Source organism: Dipteris shenzhenensis, chromosome 26 (assembly GCF_047967505.1).
Source record: "Dipteris shenzhenensis isolate YYH24624 ecotype China chromosome 26, Dip_SZ_1.0, whole genome shotgun sequence".
Classification (NCBI taxonomy): domain Eukaryota; kingdom Viridiplantae; phylum Streptophyta; class Polypodiopsida; order Gleicheniales; family Dipteridaceae; genus Dipteris; species Dipteris shenzhenensis.
The window spans coordinates 11,460,838-11,482,257 of record NC_141621.1 but is presented as its reverse complement, the minus strand read 5'-3'; the positions used below and the strand labels follow the sequence as shown (position 1 = coordinate 11,482,257).

The 21,420-nt window shown below is 41.8% G+C and overlaps 1 protein-coding gene across 2 annotated transcripts in view; it reads left to right on the top strand.

Annotated features, from left to right (window-relative positions):
• Window positions 1-3,407: 3,407 nt before the first annotated feature.
• LOC147884667 (U1 snRNP-associated protein usp106-like) overlaps window positions 3,408-21,420 on the top strand; it is a 31,467-nt gene continuing 13,454 nt past the window's right edge. For both annotated transcript variants that reach the window (XM_087397158.1, XM_087397156.1), the window contains exons 1-2: window positions 3,408-3,671; window positions 18,415-18,467. In XM_087397158.1, the coding sequence (XP_087253284.1) occupies window positions 3,525-3,671; window positions 18,415-18,467 (200 nt within the window). In that variant the 5' untranslated portion in view covers window positions 3,408-3,524. The remainder of the gene's footprint in view (window positions 3,672-18,414; window positions 18,468-21,420) is intronic.

Below are 21,420 nucleotides of genomic sequence, written 5' to 3'. Positions count from 1 at the left end.
TTCAAGATTCGTAACTCATTCATGTGGCTTAGCTCATACAATCGCCCCTTGATTGCGTGTAGCTTATTCAAGTGATGCTCGATAGCAATTCGAAGACTAGGAACAATAAATTCTAAGGAAACAAACTACTTCCAAACTGAAGGCCATACGAAAGTGTTTAAGATTTGTAGTGACCTTGTAAGTAGTTCGATATGCCCACAAAACAGATGACGTTTAGTATCCCATTCACCCTTAGCCGCTTGAACTATCTTTGTGAGGATGATTAAACTCAACTTCCCCATTACCACGAGGATAGTATGCATGATTTTGAATTCAATATTTAGCAAGTATGCCACATCATTTAGGTTCCCCATTACCACAAGGATGGTAAGTAGTAGAAACTGTATGCATGATTCTGATTTCAATCTTTAGCAATTGTGCCACATCATTAAGGAAATGTGTTCCTTGATCACTAACAAGCTACAAAGGGTTTCCATATATGTAGATAATATTTTCAAAAATGAACTGAGCAGTGTTCTTTGAGCCAAGTTGTCTTGAAGTGCCTTAGCTTCTACCCATTTAGTAGCATAGCTAGTGGCAACAATGATGTATTTATTATGTGTAATCCTGGCTAGTTTAAAAGTACCAACAAAATCCACCCTGTCTCTAAAAGGCTTCCCATGGATGAGTAGGTTGTAATGGCATACACTGATTGGCCAAGACCATCCAGTGCATCGACATATGTCACAATGGACACACTTATTTTGAGCATCTTTGAACAAGGTTTCCCACCATAAGCTTGCCTACAAGACTTTTCTGTCAGGAAATGTCCTCTCGAGGGACCCAAATGAGCTTCCTACAACACAATTGCTCGCTTGTGTGGCATAACCCATCTGTGAAGAATTCCATTTGCACACTGACGATAGAGATGTCTACCAATCAAAGTGTATTTACAAGATTTTAAGGCTAGTTGTCTATGCTTATCCTGAGGCATTGCATATGAAAATATACCATTAGATAAATAACCCATCAACCCGGCTTACTCATGCTCACAATAGTCAATTGCAAAGAGTTTCGCATTTGGCAGTTCAGTAGTAGTGAACCCTTGGGTGTAAGTAATCTCAATAAACAGTTAGCTCCTACATAGCTTTTCTCGGGTTTATGAATTATCTTAACATTGAACTCCTGAAGAGCATACAAGATGTCCTTGAATAGCAGTCTCATTGATCAAATAAAGTAATGCTTGATGGTCTACATAGAACACAAAAGGATTGCCGAGCAAAATAATGTCTCGGTTTTTGCACACTGAATATCATACCTAAGTTTTCTCATTTAGTAGTGCTTTGATTGGACTCAGTGGATGTCACAACGATCAATAGGCATAGTATACTAAATAATCTAGTTGACCATCCAGTTGAGACAAAATAATGCCTAAGGCAAACCCAGAAGCATCTACATGTGCATGGAAGATAAAATCCCACCTTGGTTGCCTTAGAATATGAGTAGCCATTGCTCGGTTCTTTAATTCATGGAAAACCACTGTCAACTCGGTAGTGTACTCAAACTTGGCATCCTTCTTTGTCAACTTATACAATGGAGCTACAATCTAGAAAAGTCTTTGATAAAGCATCTATAGAAGCTGATAAACCCCACAAAAGAATGCAATTGAGTTAGATTTCAAGGCTCAGGCATTTGTTGTATAGCTCGGATCTTACCTAGCTCGGTTTGTATACCATCTTGGGAAATGACATGATCGGGGATCCTTGTCTAAAGAAATCATCTAAGTAAATGGCAATGAACGTGGTGAGATAGTCTCAAAAAGTTTCTACCATAAACTTCTAGAATGTCAATGGGGCATTTCTCAATCCAAAAGGCACAACGCGGGTTGCCTAAGCACCCCATTCTATGATAACCTAACAAACAAATCTCTTGTAACCCCTAGTGCTCAAAATAAAGATTAGCACTTATTATTACCATGGTAGGGTTGTCTTCTGTTTCGAGATTCAGTTCTTGTGTTGGCTCTGGTACTAACTCGGGGCCTCTTTCTTGCCTGAGTTAGGGACTTCTTGCTGCGACCCATGTCGTCGTCTAGAAAAGCGGCTTTGTGAAGGAGCTCTAGCGATGGCTCTTGTGGTTCGGAAGGCAATGGAGTTGTGATCCTCAAACTACACCTCATAGCCATTTGAAGGGAATTTCTAAGTCTAGTAATAGTCATCGGCATCTCAACTAGCTCTCATTCCCCTTCAAGGTGTTAAGTGAAAATACTTGAAAATAGATCTTTTTGCTTAGCGATCTACTTGGCTTTCAACTTTTGTTTGATATCTGTAGCCACTTGGAAAATATCAGTCTCACTCAGAAGTAGAATTCGTAATTCCATTAATCATGACTCAACATCCTAAGGAAACAGATCTGTGACCTCCAAATTCTTTGGTCAACAACTACTTGAAAGTTTCTGAGGATTTGTAGGAATGCACACATCTTGACTATCCGTTTTAATGATCCTCTCTTTTGAACCCCAATCATGGAGTACTTTTGCATTCTTAAGCCAAGGTTATCCGAAAAATATTGGATAAGCATGCTACTCCATGGCAATCACAATAAAGCTAACTGTATAATATATTCCACTTATAGAGATGACAGCATCCTGTAACATACCTTTTGACTCAACTCGTCATTGATCTGCCATACATACTCAGAAAGGTGATGGCTTATGGGACTTAAACTTTAGTCTTTAAGCTATTCTTCAAAAATCACCATCCACTATCATTCCCAGTATAGTTTGTTTCTTAAACTTGATGGTGATTACCGACACTTCCTCATCAACTACTAGAGTATAAATCATAGGTATAGTGGCTAAAGACTGTATCTCTTTTGGTTGCTTGGATAATTCTTTGATTTGCTTAGCAAAGAAATCCTAACAGTATGAATGGTTGTCGGGTTGCTAATGCAGTGTGCACATGAAGGGTCAGCCGTTAACACTGTGCATGATAGGTTATTTATAAGATACTGCATGACAGCTTGCCAACGCGGCACACAGCTTGTTAATGCGGCGCACATTGGGTTAATTTTCTATAAAAATAGACCCCTGGGCAAAAAACCACTGAATTAATGTTTGTATCAAAACTATGTTTCTTGCCATCACTTGATTGAGTAATTGTTGGACAGAGCTCACGACCTTACTACTGAAACTCCAATTGGATAATAGTGAGGATTTGGGTCCAATTTGGAGTTAGAGCCATGATGGAAAGGTTGCCTACCGCAACCTAGTTTTTTGGTGAAAGAGTCGGCCCTTCTCCACTCGAGATCCAGAGATGTGTCTTCCACAAGTGCGGGGCGACGCGGAACCCCAAGGCCAAACAAGAAAGGAGTGGGCTATAGGAAGAGAGTACTCTAAACCCTAGACTTATAAAAAAGCAGAGCGTTTGGACCTCTATTCTCTGGCTCACACAAAAAAAAACACACAAGTGAGCTTTCCCCTTGTGTTTTTGCATTCTTCCTTCCATCTTCTCTCCAGATCTTCCACCATCGTCTCCCAATTTTTGGCCATGGATGCTCTCCGTAAGCAGCTTGACACCCTCATGGGTGCCAATCGTAACGGGGATGTCCAAGTCGTTAAACGCAAGTACTACGACCGAGACGTTTGCCGCCTTTACATCGCTGGCTTGTGCCCTCACGAGCTTTTCCAACTCACGGTGAGTCCTACCCCCTCCTGCTTTATGGTTGCAATTTTTGCTTTTGCGGATGGCAGTGAATTCCTCTCATCGTTTTACATATTCAAGGCCTGCGTTTAATCCTAGAAATGTACGCCGCGGGATGTCACAAAGCTACAATACTCGCGCTTCTGGGAGCTCGAAACACCGCGAATGGGGATTTTCATCAATTTTTGGAGTGTCGTGTATTAAAGGGACGTTTTAGTTGTGAGCGGGCCTTCTTAATTGTGATTGTGTGGGTTGCGGAGTAGTTTGTACGCTCGGTCCACAAACGATTGTACTAGAGGTCGAAATCTACTGTAGGCCTCGCAGGGCATGCCTTAAATGGGAAAATAGGTTTTGCCATTATTTCCTTCGTGGCGTGGATGCGCAGTCGCCATCCTTTACTGGAGCTCTTGAAACCCGCAGTCAGTTGAATTGTTAAATTTTATACGCTTCCTTTTCAAGCTTTTGTGGCTGCACAATCATTTCACGGCTTTTCTAAAGCTCTTGCTCTTATATCGCTGCTCTAGAGTGTGCTGTTTCTGCATTTTTCTGAATCGAACTCTTATTACATGTTCTCCTTGGTTTAAGGCCATTTTTCCCCTTTTTTTGAGGAGGGGGGCGGGGGATTTGCATGCCTTCCTTCAGGGTTTCACTTTGACTGCATTCTTATCGTATTATCTGGTGTATGCGTGAATGTGAGGAAGCGTCAGCCAAGTCATGTAGGGTTTATGGTAGCGAGGACGATGAGTCTCCTGCTTCAAGCTAGCATTCATGCCCTTATAGGATGTGTGGAACATGTATGTGGCTCCTCGTTGGATATGTGAGTTGTACAGCTCACCAAGTGAGTTGCTAGTGGAAACTTATAATAGGCAGGTGTATATTATTGCTGGACTTGTCTTTAAGGTCTTTGCACATTCTTTCTTATTGTTTTATAGGAAGATTTTTGTAATTGATGCTAACAATTTACTTTACAAGACCCAACAAACTTGACATTTTTTTGATAAGACAATGGTACCAAGGCTCAACACTTTTGTAATGGATGCTAATAATTTACTTTACAAGACCCAACAAACTTGAAATTTTTTTGTTAAGACAATGGTACCAAGGCTCAACACTGAAGGACCCAGCAGAATGGTCATCTTATTGACCATATCTAACAAAAAGCGTTCGGATACTAACCTCAGCATTGGAGTCCATCTTGCATGATTCTTTAAGTTGAGTCATGATCATGGCACCTTGTACATGAAGTTTTCCGTATGGTAAATTTTGACATGTCCTTATGGAAGCTGCTGCACTTATGTAATTGAACAAACAAGCAAATCTAGAGGAGCGCTAAAACACAATAGAAGTATGCATGTACACATCAAAGTGCATCATAGATAATTTTGCATCAGGAAAGTGCAACACTAGCCTTGGGGAGCTTTTTTGTGAAAGGAATGATAAAAAGTTGCAAGTATTGCTATCGCTCAAGGAGTTGGAGAATGGTTGAGTGGGAGTTCTCAGTTCTGGCCTCTACCTTAGGCGTTTGTGAATAGAATATGCGTAGTTCAACCATGACATCCTTAAGCTTTTTCCTTCAGTGCGAACCTTCATTAGGGCTGAGTGACGAGTCTACCCTTCACCTTAGAAGTTTTGACAGTAAGTGAGTAGAAGTTGACTACTAAGTTAATTTTTACAAGCAATGTATTTATGGTGTGCTTTGTAATGTGGGAAGCTACACGTAGGACTTGTCACATTCAATCGACTTCAAATTGGCCAACCAACATATGTTTTCTAGTTGATGGCCACTCCCTTTGTTCTTTACAAGTGTTATTAGTTACGCACAAGCTTTGTAAGTGTTATCTCTTGTCACGAGTAGTTGATGGAGTGTATCTGCATGCACTTTGTGCCAAGCTGTGAGCCAATGTAAAGGTCAATAGTGATAATCTTCATAAATGGCATCTTTTGGAGATACTCTTTAGAGTTTTAGAAGATCTCACTGGCAATATGCTTTGATGTAAATTGCATTTTGTAAATTGTCTTTCCAAGTAGTCATTATGTTAGAAAATGAAATCCTACCAGAGGGTATGCCGTAGTGGAAGACAGCACAAGAATTACACGCGGAAGTGTTTCACAACATGTGTGTACTTCACAACCATTCATGTGTGTGCAGGCCAGTAAATAAACCGTGCATCAAGACAAATATAGAAGCAACAATTATATATTTCCGTCCATCCACAAACTGGACACAATACAATACCAAAATGTTCTCCCACCATATGCTTGCACCTCTGAGCCCAGGTGCCCCATTTAGCTGTGTAGACTCTCTGTCCAAAGATCCCTTCCACCTTGCTGCCTGGAAAGCCAGCCTAGGTGGGCAACTCTTGCTGAGCCAAGTCTGCAGGTATTCAGCCCAGTTCACCTCCTGGATAAGGCCCAACTGCTACTGCTATTGCTGCTCCTTCCTGCTTGTCAGAGGCTGCGCCAAGTGATAAGAATATTGGCCCCTTATACAAGGCACAAGGTCGTGCTGAAATGGCCAACTTTTCTGGCATAGGCCTTCCACAGCTTGCTGTGCCTGTTTTGCATCTGTTCCCCCTTGCTCTAGGTCTCAGACATTAGTGGATGAGATCTAGGTCTTTTGTGGAGGGTGGTTTTTGGAAAACAGGTCTATTTGGCATAACCCTTTTTTTTGTTGTTGTTGGGGGAAACTGAAATCTTGTATGATGTGAAAGTTCAAGGTTTAAACTTTGGTTAAGTGTAGAAATCGTAGGTTTCATATGTATATAACTTTGAGTAGGCTGTAGCCAATGATGACATGCACGTATTTATTCGATTTTAAAGACCATAAGATACTTTTAAGTCTTGAAATTTCCACCCAATTTTATTTTCAATGATAAAGTTATGTCTTCGAAAATAAAAGGGTGGTACCATAGAAGTAGATTTTTAATAGAGCTATATGCTTGAGTTTTGTTCAGCCAACAGTTTGTACAAGTCCAAACAGCAACCATGCCATTGTTGCAAAGATAATGGAGGCTTTGTCATAGTTTTTTTCTATAGATGTATTTTTCCCATGTCCTTGAACACATCAACAATACATGTCTTGAAAGATACTTACTTTGGATAGAGGTTCCCTAACAAGTCAACAATATATGTCTTGCAGGGTACTTACATTGGATAGAAGTATAAGTGGGGAAATGACGAAACCCTCCTGATCAACATAGTTCTGTACATGAAGACGGAGCTTCCCTATCAAGGGAGTAACAGGCACAGGGTCCCCACAAAACATTTGGTTAACATCAAGGGCCCTGCCCAATTCCTCCATCTGTATCCCTAGCTCAGGGCTAAATCTTCTTAGATGAAATTGTCTGTAGCCCGTGGATCAAACAATATGAGCGCCTGCTGGTCTCTTATCTTGTCCCAAGAAAGCAGCAACTCTCTTTCCTCTGGATTTTTTGAAGGCTTTTTGGTGCTCGGTTCCCCCTTGGCTTCTGAGGCTGAAATTCCCTCTTTTGAGCCTTGGGAAACTCCTTTTTCTCAGATTGGGGTGTGGCTGGATTTTTCTTCTCTGCTGTCCCGGGAAAAAGAGAAGGCACTGTGGTGGGATCCTGCATGTGCATTAAGCTTGCCACAATGGCTGCATGCATGATGTCTTGTATGCCCTTATGTTATTGGGTATTAACCACAGCCTGTATCTTTGGAGTGAGACTCGACTTGTATTTTTTCTTGCCTGAGTCTTCTTTGAGAGCTTTTTGAAGGGAGTAATCTGCAAGTATGCATGCCAAAATTTCTGATTATAGGCCTCTACTGTGTCTCCTACATCCATATGCAAACTGTCCCAGACAACAAGGACATGGTCTCTAAACTGCTTAGGCATGTAGAAGGCTTTCTTGAAGACCTTCCACTTCTTTGGTGCAGACCCCACTGGTGCGTAGCTTGGAGGACAAAATTCTTTGTGCCAAAACCTGCATCAAACTGCCTAATGAACTACATGGCTTTTTCTGTTTGACCATACTGGCCATTAAAATTAGCAAACCTGATAGACTTCCCACCTTCTTTGAAGTCCTTGGTCTTTGTTTTATTAGATGACTTCTTCTTCTTCTTCTTCTGCTTAGGCTTTAATGATCCAGATGAAGAAGACGATGATGCGGATGAAGAGGTAGGGCTGGAAGAGGAAGAAGAAGAACTCCAAGAGCTATGGTCATGCCTGGCCTTCTTCTTCCTGGGATAAGAACGCCCTTCTTGACTACTTCCTTTTCTCTTCTTGCTATCCTCATATCAAGGCTTCTTCCTCTTCTTGGATATATCATCTGAAGGAAGAACAGGAACTGTATGCCGGGATCTCTTTTTGGCATCACCTTCTGGGTTGCTTCAGAAGAAGCCCTTTGCTGGGTTGCCTCAGTCTTTGACTGCATGCTCAGCCCTTGTGTGGCCTGATCATTCTTGGCACTCTCCTCATGGGAGGGCATGGCATCCTGCTGTGAAGCCATCTTTGCAAACTTATCCTGAGATTTGCAAACTCTCACACAGAGTGTATGTAACCAATGCATTCAGCCTGCTTTTTTTTCAAAATAAAAATACCTCAATAAGATGTGTATTGCATTCACAAACTTGTGCCAGTAAGTAGCTGACACCTCAAGGCATAAACCACAAGGTTGCTTGAGCATCAACTGTTGTGTTCTGTGGCTACTGCAAAAAGCATTCAAAGGGCATCTTTTCTCTGCTCAAAGGCATTCAGGCAAATCTCGGATTTTCTTTGTGCCTCTATTTCATGAGTACTTAGAAGCACAACCACAAACAGATGAGCGTTCCTTTCATCCCTTGCATCATGTGCACCGTCGTTAGCTCTTCACGATGCATGTAGACTTCCGTTGGGCGTTGAATTGCCACTCGCGATCACATGACCCGTCACCCTGCTTGGCGGTTTGTAAGCTCTCGATTACCATCTAAGATACGCCACAGTTTCGACGGTCTGAAGAGGCCGTGTGATGGAGAAACACTAGGCTCCAATCTATTGTACAGCCTGCAATCGAAAGTAGTCCACACAACGTTTATCGGTTATCACCCGACCAATTGAGCGTTTGCAGACTTCAGAATTGCGTCCCCAAAATCACTACTTGCGTCATCATTTCCTGTGGAGTTTTTGCACTGCAGCCAATACTTGATCGTCACTACTAGAGAGTTGTGAAGCCATGCTATGATACCAATGCAACCTTCATACAACCTTCCATGCTTGAAAACCTTTAGCCCAACGGAGCCTAATTCTTTTCAAGCGCTCTCTTTCTCACTCCCTCTTTGTGAAACACATTAGGGCCCAGGACAACATGTCGGGCTGGACCCCCCTCGAAGGCTTTATTATTATAAACAGAATTTCTTGAGTACATCACATCAGCTCAGCGCTTTCAAGTTGCTTACAAAATCCATATGTGAATGAATATACAAAGGAGCTCTCAACTCATTTTCTTTGGCAACATGCCAAGTGTCAGATTTTAATCTACTTTCCTAATTACATGCCACCTAAGGGCAACTCTGGAGTCTTCAAAGCCACGCGGGTGATCTCTTGGTTGCTCGCCAAACTCCATATTGCTCGGGTCTTCAATCCCCCTAGGTACCTGCAAGTTGCAACCATTAACTAAAGCGCACAACCATGGCACCCAGTAATGGTCTGTGCTTTGCATGCAAATAATAATATGTGGACTAATCCTAGTCATTGTGGACGTCCCCCACCAAGTTAACATGTGCTAGAACAATTTCTCTGGCTGACCGAGGTCAACCCTCTTGATCATAATTATACCTTGACCAACAGGCGAAGTGCCTTAATTGTGGCCAAGTCTCCCCGACCAAAGTTGGCACCTCTTAGTTTAATGTAGTTAACCCTCTTGGCCTAAGCCAAGTCTTGTTGATTGAAGTCAAGACTCTTTGACCGAAGTTAGCACTGTGGTTCTTTTGTTAACCGTAGTTAACCCTCTTGACCTAAGCCAAGTGTCTCCTAATCGGAGTTAGGCTTACTTAACCGAAGTTAAGTATCTTTGACCAATAAAAGATAACTTTTTGAACATAATTAAATAAATAAAGAACTCTTCAATTATGATCAAATAAATGGTCAATTGGAATTTTGACTTGGAGTATTTACAACTTGGTGACAAGAATCAACTCTCCTTAGCCGAAGCCAAGCCTCCTTGACTAAAGTCAAAGCTCATTGACTGGAGTGAATGGTTTGACCAAAATAGGAAAACTCTTTGACCATAGCAAAATGAAGGAAGAACTCTTTGACCATGATGAAGTAAAATATTTACTCGCATTATTTACAACTTGGTTAGAATTGTTACAAGTGGCAGTTGCAAAATTTTGGGAGAGCTTAGCCTGTCCACTCTATCTTCCTTTTGTAACAATTTTTGCTATATAGCATTCGGCTGCAAAAGTCTTGTACTCAGTTTTCTTTTGAAAGTAATAATAGGGTCCAGTGGCTTTGTTAAGGGCCCTAGTGTAGTGTGGTGCTGTGTGTGTAAAGCAATTTCTCTCTCATTGTCATTTGTTGGGCTATCATTGCAAGCGCATATTTGATTTGTATATCGAAGTGGTTTCAGCTTGCCCCAACAACGGGCACTCTTTGGGCAGCTTCTAGTAGTCCGTGCCCGTTTACACACGAAGCCCCCACCTGCCCAAGTGTGTTTTTCCCCCTTTTGTTGGGCAAGACTCAATACATAGCAAGGCGAAAACGTTTCTTCCTACATGCCATGATGCCTTGGGTTCAAGCCCCACCAGTTGTGATACAAGAAATGCCTTTGTTAAGAAAAATCTCAGCCCGTATGCTTCGGTGGGGGTCTTGCCCGCCCAACTTTGTCCCTTCAGCGTATTTGACAAGCCAAATGCTTTTTTAGATTGTGTTCGCTTTTGTAAAAGAGTTTTGGTGGGCAAGGGACTCGTTCGATGTGTATAAACGGCCTATAGAGACCGCGACATGTCCATGTAGATGCCCATAATGTAAAGACCAAACAAGAAAGTAGTGGGATGTAGGATCATTCTAAACCCTAGCCTTATAAGAGAGCACAGCGTTTGGACATCTACTCTTTCTCTCTCTCTCTATTTATTTATCTATCTAGCACAACATAGCACTCAGCCATAGCGTGCCCTTTGCTTGAGCCCTTTGAGGCTTGTATGAGTTTCATTTCTATTCGGTGTACTTTGTCCCATAGCTTGTGAGGCTTGCCACTGACGTTAATATATCTTTCTTCCTTTCTCTCTCTCTCTCTCTCTCTCTCTATCTCTCTCTCTTTGTGCAAGGGGCTTAGTGAGCCCTTTGCTTCAGCCCACAGTGGCTTATTTCTGGTTTGTACTTTGTATCCTAGGACCGCAAGGCCTCATGAAGACATTGACTCCCAATTTTGGCCATGGGTGCTCTCCGTAAGCAGCTCAATACCCTCATCGGTGCCAATCATAATGGGGATGTCCAACTCATTAAACACAAGTACTACGACGAGACATTGGCCCTCACAAGCTTTTCCAACTCATGGCTGGTGCTCCTCGTCCTGTTGCTCAATTTTTGCGTTCCGGAATGGCAATGAATTCGTCTCATCGTGTTACATATACAAGGCCTGCGTTTAATTCTGGAAACGTATGCCACGGGATGTCACAAAGCTACAATACTTGCAAGGACAACACTTCTTGGAGTTCAAAAAACCATGAAGGGGATTATTAATTTTGTTGCACCATGACTCCTTCTTCCTATTGGGATTGCTCTTGGAATTCTCTCTCTTTTTATCAAAATCTGGGTGCGCCGCAGGCCGATACAGAAAGGTTTTGCTGATTGAATGAAACACGTCATCAAGATCATATTGTTTAGTTTTGTGTATTAGAAGGACGTTTTAGTTGTGAGCAGCATTGTCCCGCCCTCTTGTTGTGATTGTGTGGGTTGTGGAATCTCAATAGTTGTATGCTTGGTGTACAAACGATTGTACCAGAGGTCAAAATCTACTGTAGGCCTTGCAGGGTGTGCCTTAATGGGATAATAGGTTTTGCCATTATTTCCTGCATAACGTGGATGCGTGGTCACTGTCCTTTCCTGGACCTCTTGAAACTCCCAATCAACTGAATTTGTTAATTTTATGCTTCCTTTTCAAGCTTTTGTGGCTGCACAATTGTTATCATGACTTTTGTTAATTTCTAAATCTCTGTCCTAGTGTCTGCTGTTTCTGCATTATCTGAATCGATAAATTTTTTTTTTTCTTTAAGGGGGTGTGTGTGTTTACTGCATGCCTTCCTTCAGGCTTTCACGTTCACTGCATGCTAAGCATTTTTTATGGTTTGTGTGTGAATGTTGAGAAAGTGTCAGCCAAGACAGGTAGGCTTTATAGAACCTGATTTGGCACTGGAGTGAGGCATATCATCACTTGCTTCAAGCTAGCATTCATGTCCTTATAGGGTTTGTCGCACGTGTATGTGGCTCAGAAACTAATATTCGACATGCAAATATCATTACGGGATTTGTCTTTAAGGTCTTCGCACATTCTTTACGTACCGTTTTATAGGTAATATTTTGCAATTGATGCCAACAATCTAGTTTACAAGACTCAACAAGCTCACGGTTTATCTGATAGAACAATGGTATCAAGGATCTACACTGAAGGACCCAGCAGAGTGGTTATTATATTGACCAGTTCTAACCAAAAGCCTTCAGATACTAACCTCAGCAGTGGAGTCCATCTTGCATGACTCTTTAAGGTTGAGTCATGATCATGGCAACCTGTACATGAAATTATTCATATGATGAATTTTGATACGTTCTTATGGAAGCTGCTGCAATTGAAATACATCTCATGCTTAGTAATTGTACAAACTAGTAAATTTAGAGGCTCGCTAAAACACAAGTATAAGTATTCATGTACACATCAACTGTATTATAGACTATATTTGCATGAGGAAAGTACCAACACTAGCCTTGAGGAGCTTGTATGTGAAAGGATTATAAAATGGCAAGTATTGCTATCACTCGTGGAGTTGTAGGAGAGTTGTTAGGGGATGCCAGTTGTTGAGTGAAAGTTTTGGGCTCTACCTTAGGCATTTATAACTAGAATGTGTGTAGTTCAAGTTTCAGCCAGTCTCCTTAAGTTTTTCCCTTTAGTGCGAACCTTTATCAGGGACGAGTACGTTAGAAGTTTTGAAAGAGAGTGAGTACAAAGACCTTGATTTAAATATATGCCCATATGTGCGGGGGTGTGGATATATGCGTGTGCGTGAGAACGTATGTTTATACAATTCCATGATGGCAGTGGGGATGCCATAGTAGCTAATGATGATGGAGTCATTGTTTCTAACCTTGTGGACGACTAGCATGAGGTTATGAATGCATTGCTTGTAGTCTCAACCATGAGTTTTAAAATCTTTTTGGCTTCATCTAGATATATGAGCATTTGGATATGAGTACGAAGACCTTGATTTAAATATATGCCCATAAAAGGGAGGCGTAGATGTGAGTTTGATGGTAGACAATGCAAGATACATCTTCATGAGTGTGAGCATAACATGTCAAAAAATGACATTGGCATTAGCTTAGCTTGCAAGCCAAGCTACCTATATATAGAGTAACCGATAGATTCGACTCCAACCAATACATGTAAGTACACACATTTGTCTCATTCCATGCTGGAACTCATTCCATGTTGGAACATTGTTTCCCACATAATCCCTTTGAAACCGGCCTCTAATCACTCAGAGGGCAGTGGAACTAAACCTTTAATCACTTCAGCACTTATTTACAGCTCACGAAGCATAGATCACCCATTAACCATTGCATGATCACCATTTGGCATTTACCCATTTGTTCACAAACAAAACCATTGAAAAAGGGATGGAGGCTAGAATGCCCCTGCTCAACAAACATAGACAAGTGCACCTGATTGGCCCCAAACACCGTGGCGTCCCTTTCGGTATTTCTTTATATTTCACAGTGAAATGATTACAAGTTGCATCTGGGAGACCTTCCTTGCAACTGAGCATGCAGCCCAAATTCACTGAGCCTTTGCAAGGCTTTCAAGCATAGCACACCATCACATAAGTGCACTTAACCCATAGGCTCAATTCAAAGGCATTCTCTTTTTTGAGTGCAATTCCATTGGCTGTCCAAATGCAATCACACTGTATCCTAGCTGCACTATCTTTGAGTGGTTTCTAGATGGCATTCACAAAGCTTTTCAAAGCTCCAAAATAAAATCAGCAAAGTACCCAACCAAAGAATGACTCATGTAGCATTGCTTGGGCACCTATGAACCTAGAAAGAGGCGGCACACGAGGCCAACCAATAGCTTATGGCAAAAAGAAATTGCAGCAACAAAATCACAACTCACCAAGCCCTGAAAACTCGAACCAAGTCCTCAATCGCCAAGAGGACATAGTAGCCAATGCCCAATTGTATTCTCAGCCAAAGAGGAGTGCAAAGGCATGAAGAAAGAGCATTTACAAGAGCCGACCGGCAAGAATTCCACTGAAAAATGCGAAAAGAAGCACTTCTGTCGCGAAGAAGTGGGAGTTCTTGGGCTCAAAAGAAGTGTGCTTCAGAGAGGAATGCATTGAGAAGGTTTTGGAGAAGTTTCATCGTCGGAAAGTCCTCCCAAATTGAGAAAAACCAGTCAACCAGTGCGTGGGACCACTCGAAATTCAACAGAAAGCTGTAGCTTTGCAAGAGGAGAGGCCCAGGAGGCTGTAGAAGCAAAAAGGTCTAGAAAAAGCCACTTTTGCAAATTCGACCAGCAGAAGAAGTGCTCAACTCTGCCCGTTCTACCAAACGCACGGAGGGAAAAGCATATCACTGCGAAGGGGAGGCAGAGGGGAAGCCATCGGGCCAAACGGAAGTCGAGGAATCCAAACGAGTGAGGAGTTATGAAGGAAAACGGAATTCAGCTGAAGAGGCTGAAAAACCAGTCCAAAATCTCAACAAAGGAAGAAGATGAGAGAGAAAACCACATGTGTGAAGTTTAGAAGGCCCAGGAAGGTCCAGGAATGGCAAAGGAGCATGTAGAAGACACTAGAGCCACCTGGAACTCTAGGGGGGCCACTGAAGGTACATGGCCCTCAAGGGGGTCCATTAAAGATGCCACATCATCATTTCCTAACAACCACACTTTTAATTTTTTGGAATGCCTTTGGGATTAGGGATTAATTACGCTTGTGTGCTAGGTACCTTGCCGCGTTTAATTACACATTATTCACGCTTGGACTTTTAAAACCAAAGTTGTCATAGTACATTAAAGTACTTAGAATTTCACGTACCCGTGACACCCTCAATCTCACTGATCCTAACCATTTGATTCTCAATCAGCTAATGTAAGCTTTGCTATGTCATTGATGGTGTTGGCATCATCTTTTCTTGCGTTTGGATTCCAAGTCATCAAGGAAACACGTCTCTCTTCCCATGTTGGAAGGTTGTATCCACATAGCCCCACCCTCAACAAATCGTATCACCTTCACTCTCACATAGGAGCATCTTTAGAAGCACGTTGCAAGGCTACCTCAAAAGCATTTTGACAACCAAAGACATATGACAGAGAAGTAGATAAATGCAAGATGGAAAGTATAAACTTTGAATCCGTGCAACATGCATTTTGTTTGCTTTTTATCTAGCTAGTGTGAAAGTAAGTGACCTCATCGTGGCCAATTCCCTTAATGGGATTATTGGCATAAGTGACAGTGCCGCCATGTGGAGCAGCCCCCAAGGATTGAAAGAGAGATTTGCAGGAAGTGATGTGCATGGATGCACGGCTGTCAAAATACAATCTAACTCAGAATCTGAAAGAGATAAGGCTGCAGTCACATGGCGTGAAAGTACTTTCCTCGATGTTTCTTAATTAAAATACTTTCTTTATGCTTCATGCTCTTTCTTTTGATTTTGAACAACTGTAAAGAGGTTTTGTTCATCGGCATACCTAGGGTGTGGTACCAATGCTGTTGGTTCATCTATTGTACCGAATGTTAGCTAAGCCATTTTGCAATTGTTTATTAAAATGGTAGCACTAGTTGTAGTATGGCCCTGTAGGCTGTAGGCAGCACTGAGTAGACTGTAGGCTGCCACCTGTCACTTGTAGGCTGTAAGTTGCAACTTGCAATGGTGTATTTGAGAGCTCTTTAGAGAGAGAGAGAGAGAGAGAGAATGTGGAGGTAAATATTTATGCAATATATATAATATATGAGAAATGCATTTTCTACCACGTTTCTAGGCAAAATGCCTGTGAGAACCTAGAAACGTTTCTTGTGACACTAGTGTGCGCATACTAGCCTCTCTCTTCACCCTCAGCTGCTAGGGCCATAGAAGAGAAAAGTGCTAGCCATGGTAGTCTACGTTGCCCTGTGATCAGTCCCTGTACCATTTGACACAGTATAGATATGTGATGACCTGGAATGCTACATCAAGCCAGAGTGGAGATAACCCATTCAAGCATCTCCTCATTCCTCTTGGTGAGCTGTTGTGTAAACTCAGCATATTTTCCGTTCATGTTGGTTTGCATGGCTGCCATCTCTTTCTATTGGGTTTGTTAGCATGGTTTACGCCCTCATGGGGTAGCAAGATTGATCAAAGGTTCGAGATGCCAGTCGAGTTACGTGGCATGGTAATTGTGATTGGCTAATTCAGCGAATGGAGCACATGGATGATTACTCATTGGTCCAAGAAGAACGTAGCTTGCATGGTCTTCACGTAGCACGATCACAAGAGACGGTATTCTGAGGTGGCATCACCCGTGTGCATGGCTACTACAAAACTCGAGAGCTACGTTGTAGTCGGTCCTTTTGTCCAAGCTCTCACAATGAGAGTCGGCCGTGGAGTCCTTAGCTTTAGTCGTTGGTCTTCTAGGGCTGGTAGATAGAGTATAGTCAAGTAATAGAGCAGCTGCTCTGAGTTCTAGGGTCCATAGTCGTCATGTTTTGTAACTGAGCAACAAGTCCCATAGGGATGAGCTGTTGTTAGTTAGTTTGAGTCGATTGTATCTTTGAAGTAATACAATAGTCTTTTGAATTCGGTTATTGTGAAGATCATATCGTGTATTTGTGGTTTCATTAAAGCCTTCATTTGGTATTAGAGCCTTGAGATCTGATAAGGGGAGGGAACATTGTCGTGAGTTGGTATGAGACTTAGAGCTTGGCATGCATGTTGAAACGATCCGTTAGAAGAGCCATCACCGAGATACTTGTTTTTCCACAAAGAGTTAGGCGACCGAGGAGTAAGAGCGTTTGAAGGAGGAGATCTGCTTTAGATATTTTGGCAGAGGCGTGTTTTTAAGATCAGCTGGGTATAGTTGCACAAGTATATGGAGTCGGTGAAGAAGAGGATTGGGCTTTCTAAAGCCAAGCTATAATTTTGTGATGGATATTGTGAGTTTTCTGGCTACGATGCCAGTGTCTAGCTACGATGCTAGACAATTTTCTTTTAGGCTATGATGCCTAGAAATCTCTTGGGACTATGATGTCCTTAGTTTGTTGTTTGTCTCCCATTTCGGTCGTGGGGGGGTATATTGGGTTTGTTAGCATGGTTTAAGCCCTCATGGGATAGCAAGAGTGATCAAAGGTTCGAGATGCCAGTTGAGTTACGTTGCAATTGGAAAATTCAGCGAATGGAGCACATGGATGATTACTCATTGGTCCAAGAAGAACGTAGCTTGCATGGTCTTCACGTGGCGCGATTACAAGAGATGGTATTCTGAGGTGGCATCACCTGTGTGCATGGCTACTACAAAACTCGAGAGCTACGTTGTAGTCGGTCTTTTTGTCCAAGCTCTCACAATGAGAGTCAGCCATGGAGTCCTTAGCTTTAGTCGCTGGTCTTCTAGGGCTGGTAGATAAGAGTATAGTCAAGTAATAGAGCAGCTGCTCTGAGTTCTAGGGTCCATAGTCGTCATGTTTTGTAACTCAGCGACAAGCCTCGTAGGGATGAGCTGTTGTTAGTCAGTTTGAGTCGATTGTATCTTTGAAGTAATACAATAGTCTTTTGAATTTGGTTATTGTGAAGATCAGATCGTGTATCTGTGGTTTCATTAAAGCCTTCACTTTCATGAGAGCTGCATTCTCAGCTTTGAGCTCTTTCATGGCTTTGCTGCCTCCCTCTGAGCTGACTTTTAGTGGCTGCAATTCAATCCCCAATGCATCTATGCTGTCTTGGAGTTTGTTTTTTTTAGTTTCCCACCCTGTTTTTTTCCTTCTCCCAATCCTCGTCCTTGGCCTTCTCTTTCTACCGTTTTTCTTGTGTTTTCCGTCCCTGCTTCTTTATCTCAGTTAGTATAGAGCCACATTTGGAGCTTTCAAGCTATCTTGTTGAGGCAGGTGAGCACATCCGATGTGCCCTTATGAGACGTTCCTGTTGAGAGGGCTGCCATAGCAGTTTCTAAAGCTTTCTTTCCCCACATATCCTCTACACATCCTCGTGTATGCATTGTGCAAAACAGTGCTGTAGATCACCGCTATTCCTTGGTGAGAATCTCGATGTAATGGTGGGTTGGTCTCTGTTTTTCTTGCATATTTTGTGCCGGAGGAATACAAAGCAGAGTTATGAGGTCCAAAGTGGCCTAGAGAAGGGGAGGGAGGGCAGGCAGATTAAAACCACTGTGATCTATAGAATATCCAGAAACTAAGAACTTACAACGAAGATGATATGTTGGGTTGCCATCCAGAATTTGTTTGGGATTTTTGTCTTTCCCGTAGAATGAAAGTGGAAACTTAGTTCGTAATCGTTTTTCCATAGTTTGGAACTGACTTTCCAATTTGGGTTTCTCTTTTGCAGAAGATGGATTTGGGCTCTTGTTCAAAAATTCACTCTTTGCAGCTGAGGAAAGAGTATCCAATTTTCATTATATATTACTTTGCTTATAACTGGTTTATTTTGCTATGTCTTGTCCTGAAATGCTCTCTCTCTCTCTCTCTCTCTCTCCTCTTTTAGTCCATCAACCCCTGTTCTTTTCTTTTGGCGCCTTTGTTGTAAAAGCAATTGTCAATTTGTAATCATATTGGTTTGCTTATTACTGGTCTTGTCCTGAAATCATCTCTCTCCCTCTTCCTCCTCTCTTCCATCAACCCCTATTCTTTTCTTTCATGGCTTCGTTTTTAAACGAATTATCAAAATTTTAGAGTGGATATGCTCAAAGAAACATATGGTCATTACTTTAAACAGCCAAGCTGAGTAGTATTGGGAGCTTTGTATTTTTGGATCATGTTTTTCTTGCCTCATTGAAGCATAGCTCCTGAGGCTAAAAAATGGGGAAATACGCATGGAAAATAAAGAAACAATAGAAGCTCAGAAACTGACGAGACTATCATCCTTGCTTTGTTTTTTGGGAAGAGAGAGAATTATTTATTTTCAAGTAGGAAATGTTTAGGGGAAGTGTCTTTAATAACATTAATAAAGCTCATGTTGAAGGGATGAAATGATTTAGCCAATCAATGGTAGCCAAAAATGAATTTCTATGAAATAGTGTTTCACCATGTAACTCACATGGGAGTAGTTGCATGACAAAGACCTCCAATAAAAACACACATGTAACCACATGGGAGTAGTACTTGCATGACAAAGACCTCCAAGAACAACCATTGACGGGGTGGGTCTAAAGCTGAGTAGAGGGTACCATAGGCCCACCTTTAGGTGTAGCAAATACATGATTATAGTAGCAGGCCAAAGATTGGAGAGAGAGCTCTTTTTTCGGAAAGGGGAAGTGGCACCATCCTTAATTGTAAGGTTGATTTGACAAGTAGCTTCTTGATTTCCTTACAGTTCGACCTGAAATTCTAGGATGCCATCCTCAAATAGTCTTTAGCCACTCCAGGAGAGCGGCCTCACTAGCAAAAATAGGGGTGGTGCGACTAAGCATGGTGGGGCCATGCTTAAATAGATGAGAGAAGTGCTCTTGCTCTTTCGGCAATAGTTCACCATCAAGTTGACACCTCAACCAATGAGAGAGGAGGGGGAAGAACGAAGGTGACTTCTAACAGCAGCTTGGTGCCCATGAGAATGTCATTAGGTCAAGTAGAAGAGGGGGAGGGCCAATGAACAACCTCGTTTTTGCTTCTTGGATTCCTATTTTCAAAATCGGATTCCTCCCTCTTTGAAAAAGGTGAAACGTAAAGGTCTCACAAGGCGTGCATGTTGAAAGAATTCTCATAGTTTCCTACATATTTATAAGGTAATGAAGAGGTCGGTCATGATTTAATCCAATTATTAGTGTGGAATTGCAAGAAATGGCTATCTCATGTAATATTGCCTCTTAAGATGGAGCGATCCTTGTGAGCATTTCATGAGCATGTTCTATCTGCTGTATTCTTGCTTAAGTAAGTGATAGTGTGCCCTTCATGGTCCATGACGTTAGGAAGGAGGTCTTTGACTAGTAGGGAATTAGTAGGACGCTCAAGGATAGAGTTCGTCAAAGCGAGTCCATATGTTATAATTTTAGGTTTGTCTCTTGAAGAGGTTTTTTTGCTAATCGCACGAGCTGATGGGGCACAATCGAGGGTACCTTACTCTAATGTGCCTACATTCTAGTGGCCTTGTTGTCTACTCAAGGGTTGCCCTTAGTGTGGGCAATTTATAGTGGCCCCTTTCTCTTTGGCGTGAAGTTTAATACATATTTCCCTTCGTGCTGCATTTTCAACTAGTTGACACTAAAAGCAAATCAATGCTCCCACAAGCATCTTCCTACCACTAGGGATCCAATACAATGTCTTGCCAAATGGCATAAAAAAAAGGCAACTAGGAAAAGGCCCCCAAAAGGCAAACAACTAGCATCAAGTTGGGCAAAAGAAATGAGGACTTCTTGGTTGCTACAAAGGCGTAAACTGTTATTTAGTGACTAGTCCCTGTGAACAGCCTAGGGAACATTCCTTAGATGTTCCTTGGCTGTTTTGTATGCCTGACGTACCCTAGGCATTCCCCCAATAGTCCTTTTGAGTAGAAAGGTGTTCCCAAGTTCCATATGAAGAGAGCAACGTTCCCTGGTAATTATGCTTCAACACAGGTGTGGACATGACTAAGAAAGTTGGGACTATGAAAGTTAGGAGATCCCAAAGAATTGAGGAGGCTACACTCGGGCCGAATGCTTAGGATACTAGTGACAAATATGCAGTGATATTGGCACTAAACACCTTGTATCGAGCTCCTCGTTTTATGAATGAAATGATTGGACAAGGGTTAACATTGGCAGGGGCACATATTCCAAGATATACCCCTCATTGACCTTCTTTGCAGACGATGAACAGGGCTGGTAGAAACAGTTGGGATGTACTAATTTGTAAGATTGGATATATTCTAGTCTTATGAAGGTATATATAGGATGTGCTAAGCAACATCTGCCATCCTCTTGCATGCAAGTGAACAATGGTCTTTGGAACAAGTCACAAACACATGAGGTTCATGTCATTCTGGCCACATTAATCCATGAGAGACCATCATAAAGATTTCTATTCATTCTATAAATAGGTCCCAATAAAAGAACACTGTAGGATGATAAAATCCTGACCTGGCAAATGATGACCATGTTCTTGAGTAAATCATGCTCCATAATAAGAAACAATCCACTGAATATCATAACAGAAATCCTCGAGTGGATCTGTCCTTAGATCTCAAGGGTACTTGTTTCCCTTTTATAAGAACTCTTCAAGCTATGCTTGAATCATCTAAATTGATTGCTTTGGAATTATCTGAGAGACCAAACTTTGCACTTAATGAAACCAGAGGTCATATAAGGTCCAAATGTGTATTTCTCAATATCCACAAAAGATATCCATTCTCCTTTGCAATGAC